At 31.1% G+C, this 15,551-nt stretch overlaps 1 protein-coding gene across 3 annotated transcripts in view; it reads right to left on the bottom strand.

The window, feature by feature from the left end:
• Positions 1-15,551, bottom strand: part of CSMD3 (CUB and Sushi multiple domains 3) — a 1,326,016-nt gene that overhangs the window by 792,776 nt on the left and 517,689 nt on the right. Inside the window, exon 7 of one of the 3 annotated variants that reach the window (XM_061122845.1) lies at positions 8,864-9,175. The exons of the other annotated variants lie outside the window; for them this stretch is intronic. Within the exon in view, the coding sequence (XP_060978828.1) occupies positions 8,864-9,175 (312 nt within the window). The remainder of the gene's footprint in view (positions 1-8,863; positions 9,176-15,551) is intronic. 3 annotated transcript variants of the gene reach the window in all.

Here is a 15,551-nt window from a genome sequence, read left to right as displayed (position 1 = left end):
TCAATTTTTAATTGCACATCTGTATACCATACTAATTTGTCTGCCTGCTCCTGCTTACTTAAAATTTCTTATGTGTGTGCATGCTTAGTCACTCAGTCATGTCCAAATCTTTGTGACCCCATGGACTGTAGCCCACCAGGCTCCTCTATCCATAGGGATTCTCTAGGTAAGAAAACTGGGGTGAATTGCTATGCCCACACCCAGGGATCTTCCTGCTAAAATGATGTCTTATAAAAAGTTATATTAGATAATATAAAGTCTACCAATTGCTTCCTGTCTCATTTAGATTAAAATAAATCTCTTTTCCTAAGCCTCAAAGCCTATATAGTCTAATTCCTGCCAGTTTCTCAACTGATCTCCACTTTCCTTTTTTTTTTGCCACTTAACTCCAGGCATATTAGGCTTTCTTTTTTGCAAGCAAAACCCAAGCTCTTTCTATCTAGTTGTTTTCTCTGCCATTAGGTAGTTATTTGCTTATTTCCTTGTCTTTTTCTCCTCATTTAAATATAAACTCAACAAACCAGATTTTGTTCAATGTTGTATAAACAAAGGACTAGAAGAAAATATGACATGGATTTTTGTTGAAGAAAGAAACAAAGAAAGCAGTAAGGAAGAGAAGTAAGGATGAATGTATAGAAGGAAGGAAGAAGGAAGGGAAGAAGAAAAGAAATAGCACTAAAAGAAAGAAAAGGAAAAGGAAAGACAAAAAGAAAGGAAAGGAAGAAAGGAGGAGAGTGGAAGGGAGAGAAATGAAGGGGAGGGGATGGGAGGGGAGAGGGAAAAGGAAGGGAAGGGATGGAAGGAACAAAGGAACGGACAAATGAAAGTCTTGAATAAAGGACCTGTTGGACATTAATGTTAAAGTTAATGTTGGACATTAACTACCTAAAAGTTAGGTTCTCAAATGAAGAGGTTCTGGAACTTAAGGCATATATGTGGCAATGGTCCTGGCGAAAAATGTTTATATGGCTGAGTTCCATTAACTGGGATAAGGAGAGTGCCAATCCAACTATCTTGATGGTAGTGTTGGCCACTGCTATGCTTGCTTTAATTTATCTCTGTCTACAATGAGATAACCATAAAGATAAGTCCAGGTCAAATCAAGCCTCAAGAGAAAATAGAAGATGATGATAAATCTATCAATGTACGAGATCTCTGGATAGACACTTGGATTAGAAGGGGTAGCGGTGGTCATGTCATTTCAATACTTTGATGCTTAAATACTTTTTAAATACCCAATTTGTCCACCAAGCTATGCTTGAATATCTTATCAGTGACTTAGGAATTTGCTGCTTTCCGAAGCATACAATCTATATTTGAACAAAACTCAGTGTTAGAATAGTTTTCTCTATATTTTGTATCTTCCTGTGGTTTTCTACACTGTTCTACAACCTATGGCAGAACAGGTTTGATCTCTCCTACAAATAACATATTATAATTTTAAAAGACACCTATAACTCATCCTAACATGCTCATTCTGTATAAATTCTCTTAGAATTGACCAATAATTTTTTACTATTATCTTATCTCTCTATTTTTCCTTTGAAAATATAGACCATATTTTAAATTTTATGAACCTAAGCTTATATGCTTAAGCATTGAGATAATATGTGTAATAAGCCCTGATACTTGATAAATATAAATCAGTATCCACAAAGATCTAAGTAACCATCCATAAATGAATTTTCTCATGATGATACAGCTTATGAAGATTACCAAAAAAAATGTTTTTGATTTATAAATCTATACTCTTATAAAGATATTAATATATAGTTTGAAAACAGGTGCTTGTAAACTATTGACAAGACTTAAACTGTATTTTACATGTGGCCAAATAACCTATTAGTGAAAGGCACCTACTAGGCACCCAAGAACTGTTATTTCTACACAATAGAGGTTTGTTTTTTTTTTTTTCATTTATTTTTATTAGTTGGAGGCTAATTACTTCACAACACAATAGAGTTTTGTCATATTATAACCACTGTTTTAAACAAAATGGTTACATATCATAGTATGTGACTTTTGAAATAAACTGGAAATTCAATGTAGATTGCATATCTGATAGTATGTTGTTTTCCTCTTTTTATTGAGCAATTTAAAACTCACATGATGTTACTTGAAAAAAATATTGCTTATGATAATTTTTTTTAATTCTTATTTTTTTTTGGATTAAAATTGTTGACCTAAAGTTAATAATGTATGCTGAATTAACTATTCTTACCTTAAAGTTGAAAACAATTAAAAATTCTACTTACAAACCAGTAATTAAAATAGATTTTCTCTTACGCTGCCCTTATGGGAGCAGTTCTACATCATATTAAATTTCAGTTAAATATAATTTCATGTTACATTATGTGCTGTGTTTAGTCACTCAGTCATGTCGGATTCTTTGCGACCCCATGGATTGTAGCCTGCCAGACTCTTCTGTCTATGGGGATTCTCCAGGCAAGAATACTGGAGTGCATTCCCATGCCCTCCTCCAGGGCATCTTCCCAACCCAGGGATCAAACCCTTGTCTCCCACATTGCAAGTGGATTCTTTATCATCTGAACCACCAAGGAAGCCCTCCTTACCTTATAAACTAAATCAAAACCCTGTTCAATCCTATTAATAAGATCATTAGCTATTAAATATACTATGGAAGCATTTGCTACACTACATCAAAACAAGTACCATCAATGGCAGTAAATGCTAATGACACATATTTGACTCCACAAGATGATATAGTCATCTAAATTTCTAAGAAAAACAATAAAAGACTGTTTATAATCATTGTATATGTATATGGGAACTTTTCAGAATATATTAACACTTTCACATGGAAGTAGAAACCACCAAGGTTTCTTATTAACAGCAGACAGGAATTGTCTACATACTGGGGAAAAAAAGAAATCTCATTCTACTGTATTATGTAAGAAAAACAATGACTTAAAAACTTATCTAGAGTAAAACACATTAAATGACTATTTTTAATAATATCAATATCAAACTCTTGAGGAAGAAAATCCAAATATGGTTGTCATCTATATTACTTTAACTTTAATATCACCTAATAAAAGGGTCTTCATGCATTAAGCCTTTATAAACCATGAGTAAATAGAAGGATGAATGAATACTAGTTTATCAGTACGAAGATTGGGTTTTCACAAGGCCTTTTTCAGATGACAATTTCCTATAAGAAGTAATGGTGTTGTAGTAGATGATCTAAAAGATTCCATCTATTTTAAAAAATAAAATCCTAGAAATTCAGGACCCTTTACTTAATGTTTTAATCATACTACATATTTCCTACTGTTTAAGCTCAACACTGAATTAAAATCTCTTAGAGATATAATAATAAATTATGGTATTTAGAGATTGTTAGAAAAGGTATGTTATGTAAATATTAATAAATAATTTCAAAAAAGATCTTATAGTTAAAGCAACAAGCTATTCTGATGGAATTTAAAATATCACTAGATACTATGGTATCTAATTTTAAACATCTGGATCTTCTATAAACTAAAAAGATCAATTGTTTTTAGGTTTATTTATATAACTGTAAGTAATGAATATCTCCTTTATTATTTTGATAGAGAGTCATCATATTTCTATTCAGCATATTATCCACTTAAAGCAATTTTTATACATCTTAGCAATATAAACACAATTAATAGTTGAAAACTTCTGTTCATCTCTCAAGAATTTGTACAAATATCTTATGTCTGTGCAGCCTTTCTTGACTTTTACATTTAGAGGCAGTTGATCCCTCTCCTTTACTTCAGTAACATTTAAAAAAAAAAAAACAACACTGCTCTGGCAATGTTTCTCATAATAAGCTTCCCTTTATAAAATAAGTTATGTAGACTACTCCATAGCACAGCCTGCCTTGCACATTTTTATACCTCTACTGTCCAGAGCAATGCCACATAGATAGCAAGAGTTAAATATATTTGATGAATAATAGTAAAAATAAAGACAATTACTATCCACTGAACATAAGCCAACAACTGTGCTAAATTCTTTCAAATAATTACCTACAGGTAGCTACTCTCAGTTACCAAGAAATTGCAGGTTCTAAAGTTGAAGTTATTGTTCAAAATCATACACCCAATAAGGGACAGAGTACAGACTCAGCCTAGTTCTCTGACCTCAAAACTAACCAATAATGGTGGGCAATTTGGTTTTGCCTTTACACTGGGAGAAAATACTTGAGGTTTTTTGGCATTTCCACCTAATACTGTGTTTAATCCTCACTATAACCCTAATATAATACTGCAATACTCTTTTACTGATAGGGGAATTCAACCCTAATATTTCATGTGACCCAAAAAGATTGTCATGCACAGTAGGTGAGAAAAGTAGGGTAAAACCAATCAATAAAATCAAATGTTCATTTTGAAAACTATTGGGCACTAATAAACTGTGGTGTTAACACACTACTTAAAGAAGATTTAAATCAACATTCTTCATCAATATTTTTCTCTTTTACTTCTTTATATTTTATTTCATGTCTAAGACTCTTTTTAAATGGAAAAAAAATCAGAAGGGGGTTTTCTTTCACTGAGAACAAGTAGAAACTGAAAAGAAATTTTTTTTAACAACATACCTTACATTGAATTACTGATGCTTAACTATAGTACTATGGTAAAAATTAATTGGAGCAGAACCCTATAGTGATTTAAAATCCTTTGATAAATATTCTAAGTTTTTTTTCAAATTATTCATTAATTGTGAAGCTTTTATAACAAATTCATTATAGTGACTTAATTTATCATAAATCAATATGTAGACTTTTGAGTCTATACACTTACAAATACCAAGTGCCAAATACTAAGTGCAATTTCAGTGTTTATGTTTTGTTTTCATAGTGATAATACTAAGTACTTTAATTGCCTCAAGTTATTAAGAATAGACAAATTAGGAAGTAGCAAAGATCAAAAGAGGAGAAGGCAACGGCACCCCACTCCAGTACTCTTGCCTGGAAAATCCCATGGATGGAGGAGCCTGGTGGGCTGCAGTCCATGGGGTCGCTAAGAGTCAGACAAGACTGAGCGACTTCACTTTCACTTTTCACTTTCATGCACTGGAGAAGGAAATGGCAACCCACTCCAGTGTTCTTGCCTGGAGAATCCCAGGGACGGGGGAGCCTGGTGGGCTGCTGTTTCTGGGGTCGCACAGAGTCGGACATGACTGAAGTGACTTAGCAGTAGCAGCAATGATCAAAAGACATCATAGACATGAAAGTTTAATTGCAGTGTGAATAGAAAAAAAAAGTGAAAAACGTACATGATCACAGTGCAAAACTTTGTATGCACTTGTAGACATCAAAAAACCTATGCTATCACAATCTCTATTGTATATATGCTTTAGATGGTAAATCTCAGCAAAATAATATTCATAATATTGCAGTAACATTTATTCTTATGTAGTTTACTGACTTTATTATTTTGTGTTTATCAATAAATTTTCTTTGATTCTTAAATGTAAAAAGGCCATAAGCAAGGCATTTATATCTAGTTTTACTTTGTGAATTTTAAGTAGTTATATAATAAAAAAGCAATATTTCATTTTGAGTTTGTAAGAATACTTTGGTTTTCAAAGGGGTTAAAAACATTGGTTATTATAACTATAAAAAATAGCTATTTTTAAGTTGAACTACATGAATATTTGATTATATTGAAAAATATAATTTTTAGCTTTTAAGTAAGTTGAATGCTCTGGCTAGTGAAATTGCAAATATTTATTCATCATTTACTAAATATTATCTAAATATACCTATGAGTCAGAAGCTGTTCTAAGCAATGGGAATGAACCATGAACAAGGCTCATCCTCTCCCTACCTTACAGAATTTAAAATGGTTGTTACAACAGGAAATTCCAAATTTCCAGGAACTAACAATTTCAGCTAAATCTTGGGAAAGGAATTAAAATGATTTGGTTGGAAGGAAGAAGGAATAGTTTGTGGGACTAGCCTGAGGCAGAAAAGAATATGGTATGTTCGACAAGCTAAAAGAAATTCTGTTTGGCAAAAAACACAGAGTGTTTATCAGAGTTGCATGAGATGAATTTGGAGATGTAGACAAAAAAACATAAGAGGATCCCATGGGTTATCATCAAGTTTGGTTTTATTCCCAAAGTCCCTGGGAAACCAGTGGAAGATTTAAAGCAATGAAGGAATGTGATCAGGTTTTCATTTTTAAAAGGTAATTCTGACTACATTGTGGAGAATGGAATAGAAGAACAAGACATTTTTTTTTCTCTAAAATATCTAGAAAAGTTAAGCAAACTAGTTTTGTATTATCTTTATTGACTCATCTAAAACATCAATTAAAGGACTCACTGCCTACATACATCGTATATCTCCTTTAGTACTCCGTTCAGCCATGAGCTTTACAAAATCTTCCTTGTCCCACCAGGGTGGATTTCTCCACATCTTCTACTCTCTCTCAGTCTTTCAAAAGAAGGGCATGTATTATTTATCATTATTTTGCACAGAACATACGTCAGTTGGCATATCAGGCATGTTGGGTAAACTGAAATGTACTGTTTAAAAAAAATATTGTTTTCATGTCAGCAAATTCCTATTTAGAGATTTGGTCCAGCTTAAGAGTCAAGTCTTTGAGGACTGCTTTATGTCTGAAAATACAACTATATATTGAGGTTTGTATAAAGATTTGATGCAAGTATAATAATTTAAGTCACTAAAAATGAACATAACATTCAAAATGTTTTCTGTATATATATTCTGTATAATCAATAATTAAAAATATTTATATCCAAGGTAGAGGGCATCACTGAGTGAATATCATATTCATAAACACTATTCTAGAAAGAATATGAGTGAAATAGGTCTAAATACTATGAATGTTAACATAGCATCGGAAGATTATTATAACAATTGAGAAAATTCGAGCACTGAAATTAATCAAGGGTGTAATTTTGATGCTTAATTGAAATTTGGCTGAATGCTCTTCAAAATTTTAGATTAACTTTCAAATCACTTTAATATAGTAATTGATAACTATTCTCTTTTCAATCTGAATTATTTGTTCAAGTTCTACAAAATATTTTATATATATATATATATATATATATATATATATATACAGCACCAGGGTTTCTCAAATCACTTGATGGCAAACTTTACCTGGAACATATGTATTATTAGTTAATAAACAATAAACTCATATCCCAAAATTACCTGCCTTTTCTTCAATGGACAACAGAATGAAAACAGGGAAGTTTGTCTATGTTAGTGCATGCAAATTTCCAAAGAGAGTGAAAACACTAAACTGAAGGGCTTTTTTCTTTTTTGGGGGGGGGGCTTTCTTCTTAATCTATATTTCAATATTTACATATTTTTACTTCCCTGTAATAAGAAAATCTACCTACTTGATTAAACAATTACAAATCTGATAATGATCCCTATATTCACATGAGCAGAAATATTCATGGTAGGAGAGTGAATAGAGAACCAAGGTGATATCAGTTTAATCCTTTAAAGGAGATTACTGCATGCTAAGAATTCATTTTAGAATGCTTCTTATTAAAGAGAATCAAAGTAACTACTTTCAGTATGAATTTTGATGGAAAATGAATTTCTGAGATGTATGATTTTCAATCAACTTATGCAAAGATGTGTTGATTTTCTTTCCTTAGTCTGTACTAAGCATCTGAATGGTTTTCTATTACCTATATCATGCAAACTATGCATAACCATACTACAAAAATCATTGCCATTTTGGAGAATATATAACTTTGAGTTGGAAACAGAGCTGGAGTAAATATTTGTACTTGAAATATATTCATTTTGCTAATATTTCCAATGATGAATACATCAATATAAATTCTCATTAGTATTTCATACTGCACTATTTTTTCCTAAACTGTTCATGAAGCTGTTACCAAAAAATAGGAAAAAAATTCTTGCTATACTTCCTAAATTTTGTAAACTATAGGCTTATATTAATTGACTAGAAAATTATCAATATATAATTTGACTCTGTTATTCTTACCTCTAAAAATTAAAGTAGGAATTTAAGGAACACTTAAATTTGGAGTCATAATACCAAGGAGTAACTGTTGAAAGGGAGAGTGAAAGTCGCTCAGTCGTATCTGACTCTTTGCGACCCCTTGGACTATACAGTCCATGGAATTCTCCAGGCCAGAATACTGGAGTGTGTAACCTTTCCCTTCTCAAGGGGATCTTCCCAACCCAGGGATCGAACCCAGGTCTCCCGCATTGCAGTCAGATTCTTTACCAGCTGAGCCACAAAGGAAGTCCAGAATAACTGTTACCTTTTCAAAATGAGAAATCTGTTCTCAGTACAATCATATGGGTCAATAGGTAATTCAGAAATAGTAGAATAAGCTATATAAAATAATCACCAGACATAATGTTTCCATTGTCCCCAATCTAGTTATCTATTTTCTCAATAATTAATTGGCATTCGTATAACGAAAAATTCATGCAAATATGAAAATTACTACATTGGCTAAATCATCAATTAGTAAATATGTACCCTTATTAATAGAAAAATGGTTATTTTAATTTTGATTTTATCTAGACACCATAATTGGTATATAATACACAATAGGTATTTTGTTTTTTCTATCATTTATGTATTATTTTCTTTCTATATTTACTCCCTCCTCCCTCCAACATTTGAATTTCATTTTGATTTTTTTTTTAATTCTAACTTTTATATTTTCAAATTATTCAGGTTCTGGCTTTTACTGTCTATATTTTTCAGCTACTTTGAATTCCTTCTTGTATTTTCTACATCTTGGCTCTGTTTCAGCTCATTCTCTAATTGGAATCATTACCAAAATATATCTTTGGCTGTAACTAAATGGGCACAAGTAAAATAACATCCAATACCTCTATGAGTAACAACTGCAAGCTCTTTAGTTCTTTCTATCTGTTCAGCATTTCTTGGTCTTCTCCTTGTACTTTGTGTATCTGCTTGATGAGGTGAGAGCCCGTCCTTGGATGTGTTGGGGTCCAGACCTGAATTTCTGAGATTCTTTACTTGCACTCGCTGTTCCTCGGAAAGTCTATGGCTGGTGACAGCTGTAACACTGGATACAGTAACATCTGCGGATGTGCTAGCAACAGCAATAGCACCAGTGGCAGTCCTGTTATGCTCCTCTAACTCACCAGTGGAGGTAGTGTGGGTCAATGTAGAAGAACCTGTGGGACACAGTAGCACTAGATGCTAACTTTTTCTTTTAAATGTTGTTTTTTTTTTTCTGATAATTTTCATAAATTATATTCTCTTCTATCACCTTAAGTATAATTAACATAAAAAGGCAAAACACAAACACGCCACTAAAATGTGAAGTAACCAGATCTGATGTTTTGTTTATATCAATCAATGTATGAAGAGTTATTACACATAAACATATCACATTTTAATTGTAACACATTAGGGAGAAAAAGGAGAAACAGTAAACCCTTTATCTGACCTTGAATAAATCTTATTCATTATTTATCTATAGATGATTTTTAGCAACAAATGCCTAGTAAGTGACAAGTTTTGACAGAATGGGTAACTATGTAACCACACTTTTCTCAAAAGTATGCTTTGAATAGTCCATGCCATCTCTCATCATGATTTCTGGGGAAAATGTCATTTATTTTTTAAATTTTAAGAAAAACAACTGAAGAAAGGAGAATTTAAAAATCAAAACAAAATTGAAGACAAAATGATTTTTAAAAAACTCTGAAATAACTCTTCTTGTAAATATCTATCTTTACCTCATTTGCCAGAAAAAAGCCAACATGATAAAATATTCAATGTCATGAGCTATATATACACTTTAGAATTTAGTGGGATGTTTTGGGAGTTGGGTAATATTTTTCAGACTTTTAAAGTAACAATTGAGATTAACCAATTTTCAATTAGTTAAAATACACAAATTATTTTACTTAAAAAAAAAAAAAAGAAATGACAAGAAATTAACTATTAGCATGAAAATTTCATTCATACAAAATAGTTTTAAAAAGTGGTTGAAAATTTCCAAATATCTCATAAGTATGTCACAGTAAATCTCTTAATCTTATTAAAGTTCACTATGCTTTTATAATTGTTTTAAAGACTCCAAATTAGGATTTTCTTTTTCCTTTCACTAAACTCTTTTTTCAAAAATTGTACTTGGTAGAGAATAATTCTCACATAATGACAAAAAGATGTAATTTTTATAACAGAAGCATGAAACTGATTAAAGATATACTTAGATGGATCATGGCAGCTAAAAAGCCTAATAAACAAAAAAAAATAACTGAATTTTGGAGGAACAACTACAAATTAGAACCAATAGTCAGGTCCTGGTTAGAAAACCTCTTTTTTTTTTTTTTTTTTACTTTACAATATTGTATTGGTTTTGCCATATATTGACATGAATCCGCCATGGGTGTACATGTGTTAGCCACTGAAGGGTGTAAGTCTTCACATAATTTGCCTTCTCAACAAAATGCATTTCAAACTTCTGTCCATATATATATTAGACAAAATGCAAAGGAATATTTTAATCATTTTGCAAGAGACAAACAGCTATATCACATTATGTGATTTGAACATGTTCTGCCTTCTTCTCCCACCCCTCTTTAGCTGTAGGCAGGTGATTAGTAGGACAAGTAATTCAGGTTTCTATTTTAAAGTAAAAAAGGAAGTCAAACAAGAGCTGTCCCTCGTTCACAAGCAAGCAAAAGAGTACCTGTCCATTACTAATTCTTCCAGCTTGTGTTGTTATATGTGTGTGTGCTCAGTCGCTCAGTTGTGTCCAATTCTTTGCTACCTCATAGACTGGAGCCCACCAGGCTCCTGTCCATAGAATTTGCAAAGCAGGAATACTGGAGTGAGTTGCTATTTCCTACTCCATCTGATCTTCCAGACCCACGGGTCAAACTTGGGTATCTTGGGTGCCCTGCATTGGCAGGTGGGTTCCTTACCACTTTTTTTTAAAATTTGATTTAGAAATTCAAAAGAATTAAATGATTATACTTTGTGGTGGCCAGTGGTAAATGAAATGTGACAATCACCAAGTAATCTTAAAGATTTTTCATATAGTTTAAAACATTATCAGAAAAAGATGCTATTGAATATTCAAGTTATTTGTGAAGATTAGAATCTACTAAATGTATATTGGTTATGCAAATTAGCCAGTAATATTTACTAAGCTAATATATGGTGAAGGCTTTCTTTAGTCACATGATTAAGTAATACCTACACTTGCATTACTAATATTTAGTAACTGATCATGGTAAATCAGACATTTTGATGTCCATATACTCATTACTATAAAAACAATTACCTGGCCCATACTATTCTTCTGGGGAATTTAACTGCACCTTTCTTTATAAAAGAAACTAATGCTTTAGAACTCTTCCTAACTTTATCATAATGTCTGGGCTTTCAGGTTTAGTTTAAAAAAGGAAACTATTTAAATATAAACATATGTTGCTAAATGCAATCTAAAAGTATGAAAATTTGTGGAATTTGTACTGTTTCAAATCTCAGTGTGTCTATTAAATCTTTAACATAGAAGCAAATTAAACAGCTATTTATTATGCTCCATCATTGAAGGTCATTACATTAATCATAAATAACCTCTGTGCTTAGTTGCTCAGTTGTGTCCAACTCTATTCAGCACCATGGACAGTAGCTTGTCGGTTTCTCCGTCCATAGGCTTCTCCAGGTAAGAGTACTGGAATGGGTAGCCACTTCGCTCTCCAGGGGATCTTACCAAACCAGGGACTGAACCTGGGTCTCCTGCATTGCAGGTGGATTCTTTACCATCTGAGCCACCAGGGAAGCCCAAGTAATCCCTAGTATTTGGGTAAATGAATCTGGGGTAATTCTTAGGAATGTGTCCAGGCTGCTGCTAAAACTGATCTTTTAAGATCAACAGACCAATTTCAAAATGCCCATATTCTTGAAGACTCCAGGCAATAAATACATTTCCTAACCAAATTTGTGAGTTAGAACTGATCTTTAGTAGGATTTAGACCCAGGATTTGCTAGTGATCCCAATCTTAAAATCTTTAGTAATAGAGTTCTACCACTGGCTAATAGCAATATTATTCTCTTAACCTGAATTCAGAACAGGATGTAATATCTGAATAAAGTAATGAAAAAACCAATTTAATAACCATCATCTAGCTAACTACATATTTCAAAAATATATTTTACCAATTAGTTCTTATATTTTACTTATATTCTGTTTTCATAATTTTTCCTCCCCATACTGTAATGCAAGCTCCTTGAAGGCTGAGATTTAGGCAAATTCCATGCACTGCTGAAACCCAGGTATCTAGGATAGTGCCTGGTACATAGTAGATCCTTAAGGAATATTTATCAAAAGAAAAATAAAAGAATAGATGGATTCAAAAATAATTCTAGTGTAATATTAACAATCATAAAGAGGATAAATTTCACAAATGAAATATGATTATAATTTTAACATGGCAATGTCATATTTCAAACAATGTAATGAAATGAAGAATTATTCCAAAGAAAGGAAAATCTGATGGCTTTGTTATGAACTTTCAAAAACATCACTTTGAAAAAGTGTGGAAACTGAAGATTTATTTGGATAAGTAACAGTTAGTTGAAGATTCATGTCAACATTCTCAAACCATGATAGCTTACAATGTTAGTGTGAAATGGATTTGTTTGGAATATTCAAATTTCTGTAGAGTAAAAACTAGCATATCTCATAATGGCAGGAAGTAGAAGTACATCTAAATCTAGTCATATATTATATATATATGTGTGTGTGTGTATATGTATACATAAAAACAATTATTTCCTTATAAGACAATAAAATCATCCATCACCATACAATTATGTCATATATTATAACCATTTATCTAAAATGTAGACCAATTTAGAATACTATTTTTGGTACCACTTTAAAGTGGCAGTGTGTGAAACACAGATTTTTAAATTGTCAAAATGCACTATTTAACAGTTTCAAAACACTCAATAATCTTGCATACCTGATGTTTTTTAAGGAAATTGTTGATGCTGGAAAAAGGCTTAGCAACAATAGCAACAATATCATATTGATAGCAACAATATCATATTGAATATATTATATATCAAATTGAATATTAAATTATAATAGTTTGGATTCTTTTAAAAAAATTTAAGTTTACTATACAGTTATATAGGTGTTGTCTTTAATAGCACAATGTTAAATGATGTTACAAGACATACAACCCAAATTTACGAACAAAATGTACATCCAAAATACCCATTCTTCACTGGAAATCAAATCATGTATACCCGATGTAGTTTATCACAATTAGATTATCCTGTCAACTAAACTGCTTGAGATATATTTATAAATTAGATGTTTACAATTTAAACACATCTAAAATATAATTTTATTAATATTTGAAACAAAACATTTCCAAATATAGTAGAAATAAAATGAAATGATATACATATATAAACATGCTTCTAAAATCATAACTATATGTCATCTTGGAATTATGATAATGGAAAATGACATATGTTAAACATGTAAATTGGCAAATGTATATAACAGCAAAATTAAATTATATAATTAAATTTGGACTTATTAAGTATCATAATAAAATTTGTTTTTGAATGCTTTCCTATTTCAACATCTGTATGCAAAGGACTAAACATAATTCACATAAAGCAATTTATAAATGTGTCATTTAGAAAATGTATTAAATAAAAATTGAATTTGAATTTCATTTTGATTAAAATTTTAGCCTTACATATTTTTAAAAATTATGCTATATTGCTTTGTAACTACTGTCTAACTTATCACAAACATAAAGAACATGTTGCTAGAGATATAAGTGGGAATCCCAAAATGCATATAGCTATACAAGTACATGTTAAACATAGGTGCATATTCATAGAAGTGACTTTTAGATATACTTGGCATGCTATTTTATATAAAACATATATTCTGTTCCACTAAGTTTAGCATTTCAAATTAAACATTTGAATAAAAACTTTAATAACAAAATAATCCTAACTGAATAATTTTGTGGTATCATGATATGTAATGAAAAAAAAAGCAATAAACATCTAACATGAAAACATGCAAAATAAAAATATACAAAACAACATCAAAATAAAATATAAACACGACTAATGCAGCAACTGTATGTGAGTCATCATTTAGATATTCTATTCATTTCAGCATATTGATTTTCAGGAAGCATACTGCAGTTGGGAAAATAAATATTCTGCATTTTAAACATTACAAATGCCAATATCCTAAAATCTGTATAGCTCAGTATTTAACAGTATAACCTGGTGAATATGTGTGTGCTGTGAATATTCAACTTACAGAAGGGATGAGTAAACTGAAATAGAAAGTAGTCCTTAAATTGTAGGGAAAATATAAATAATCTACGTTTGATTAGTCATTGTGAGCTTAGTCGTTCAGTTGTATCTGACTCTTTGCAACCCCACAGATTGTAGCCCGCCAGACTCCTCTGTCCATGTGGATTCTCCAGGCAAAAATACTGGAGTGGGTCGCCACACCCTCCTCTCAGGGGGCCTTCCCAACTCAGGAGCAAACCCAGGTTTCCCACATTACAGGCAAATTCTTTACCATCTGAGCCACCAGGGAAGTCCTTGGCTAGTCATTACCTAGTATGAAATCGTGTCTCTGACTACAAAAATAAATAGATAAATCCTGAAAATTTAGATTATTACTTAATTTTAAAGAGCAGATCTATATTGGTCTTATAAAGTTTGATTTAAAATTAAAATGTTGCATGTACTTTGAACATATATAAGATAATGATATTAAAATATCTAATTAACTAAATATAATATATTCTTAATTATAAGATGCAACTCTAAGATAGAAACTGTTGAACCATTAAACTATGGCATGACATCACAAATATGCTGCCACCTAAATTCAGATTTCTGACACATTGAAATGTGAAAGAAGTTGATTATAGTATAGTAAAAAAAAAAATTATCACTAATTTGAATAAAATATTTTCTATGATCAGAAACTAAATAAATCAGGTACATATTAATTTTAAAATTGGACTGATACTTTAATATACATTATTTTTTCTGAATTCGCTGATATATTGATATATATATATTTATATTATGTATCTCTATTTAAATTTGCAAGCACTAAATCGAGACATCAGTATTACTTTTTGCAAGTGGATGTGTTACTGTTTATCAGATGCAAGTGATCTCTCTGCTTTAAAATGAATAAATTTTAAATTTATTCATTAAAATAAATTCTCTGCTTCAAAGTGAATAAATATTTTCAATCTAAGCTGAAACTGATATCAAAATTTAGTGATACATTTACCAAATCCACATTTACTACAGCAAATAAGTGATTATAAAACAAATATTCAACAAAATACATACTAATGCCAAGTTGTTTACATACAAGATTAAAACTCTGTATTCTGGATTAATTAAAGTTTGATAAACCCACATGCCAAACAAGCATAAATACCTTTACCTAAACGAAATATAGAAAATACCAAGTTTTAAAAATCATATAGAGAGTACTCTGTTGGCTGACCCCCCCAA

The sequence above is a fragment of the Dama dama genome, chromosome 21 (assembly GCF_033118175.1).
Source record: "Dama dama isolate Ldn47 chromosome 21, ASM3311817v1, whole genome shotgun sequence".
Lineage (NCBI taxonomy): Eukaryota > Metazoa > Chordata > Mammalia > Artiodactyla > Cervidae > Dama > Dama dama.
This window is presented reverse-complemented; position numbering and strand designations above follow the sequence as displayed.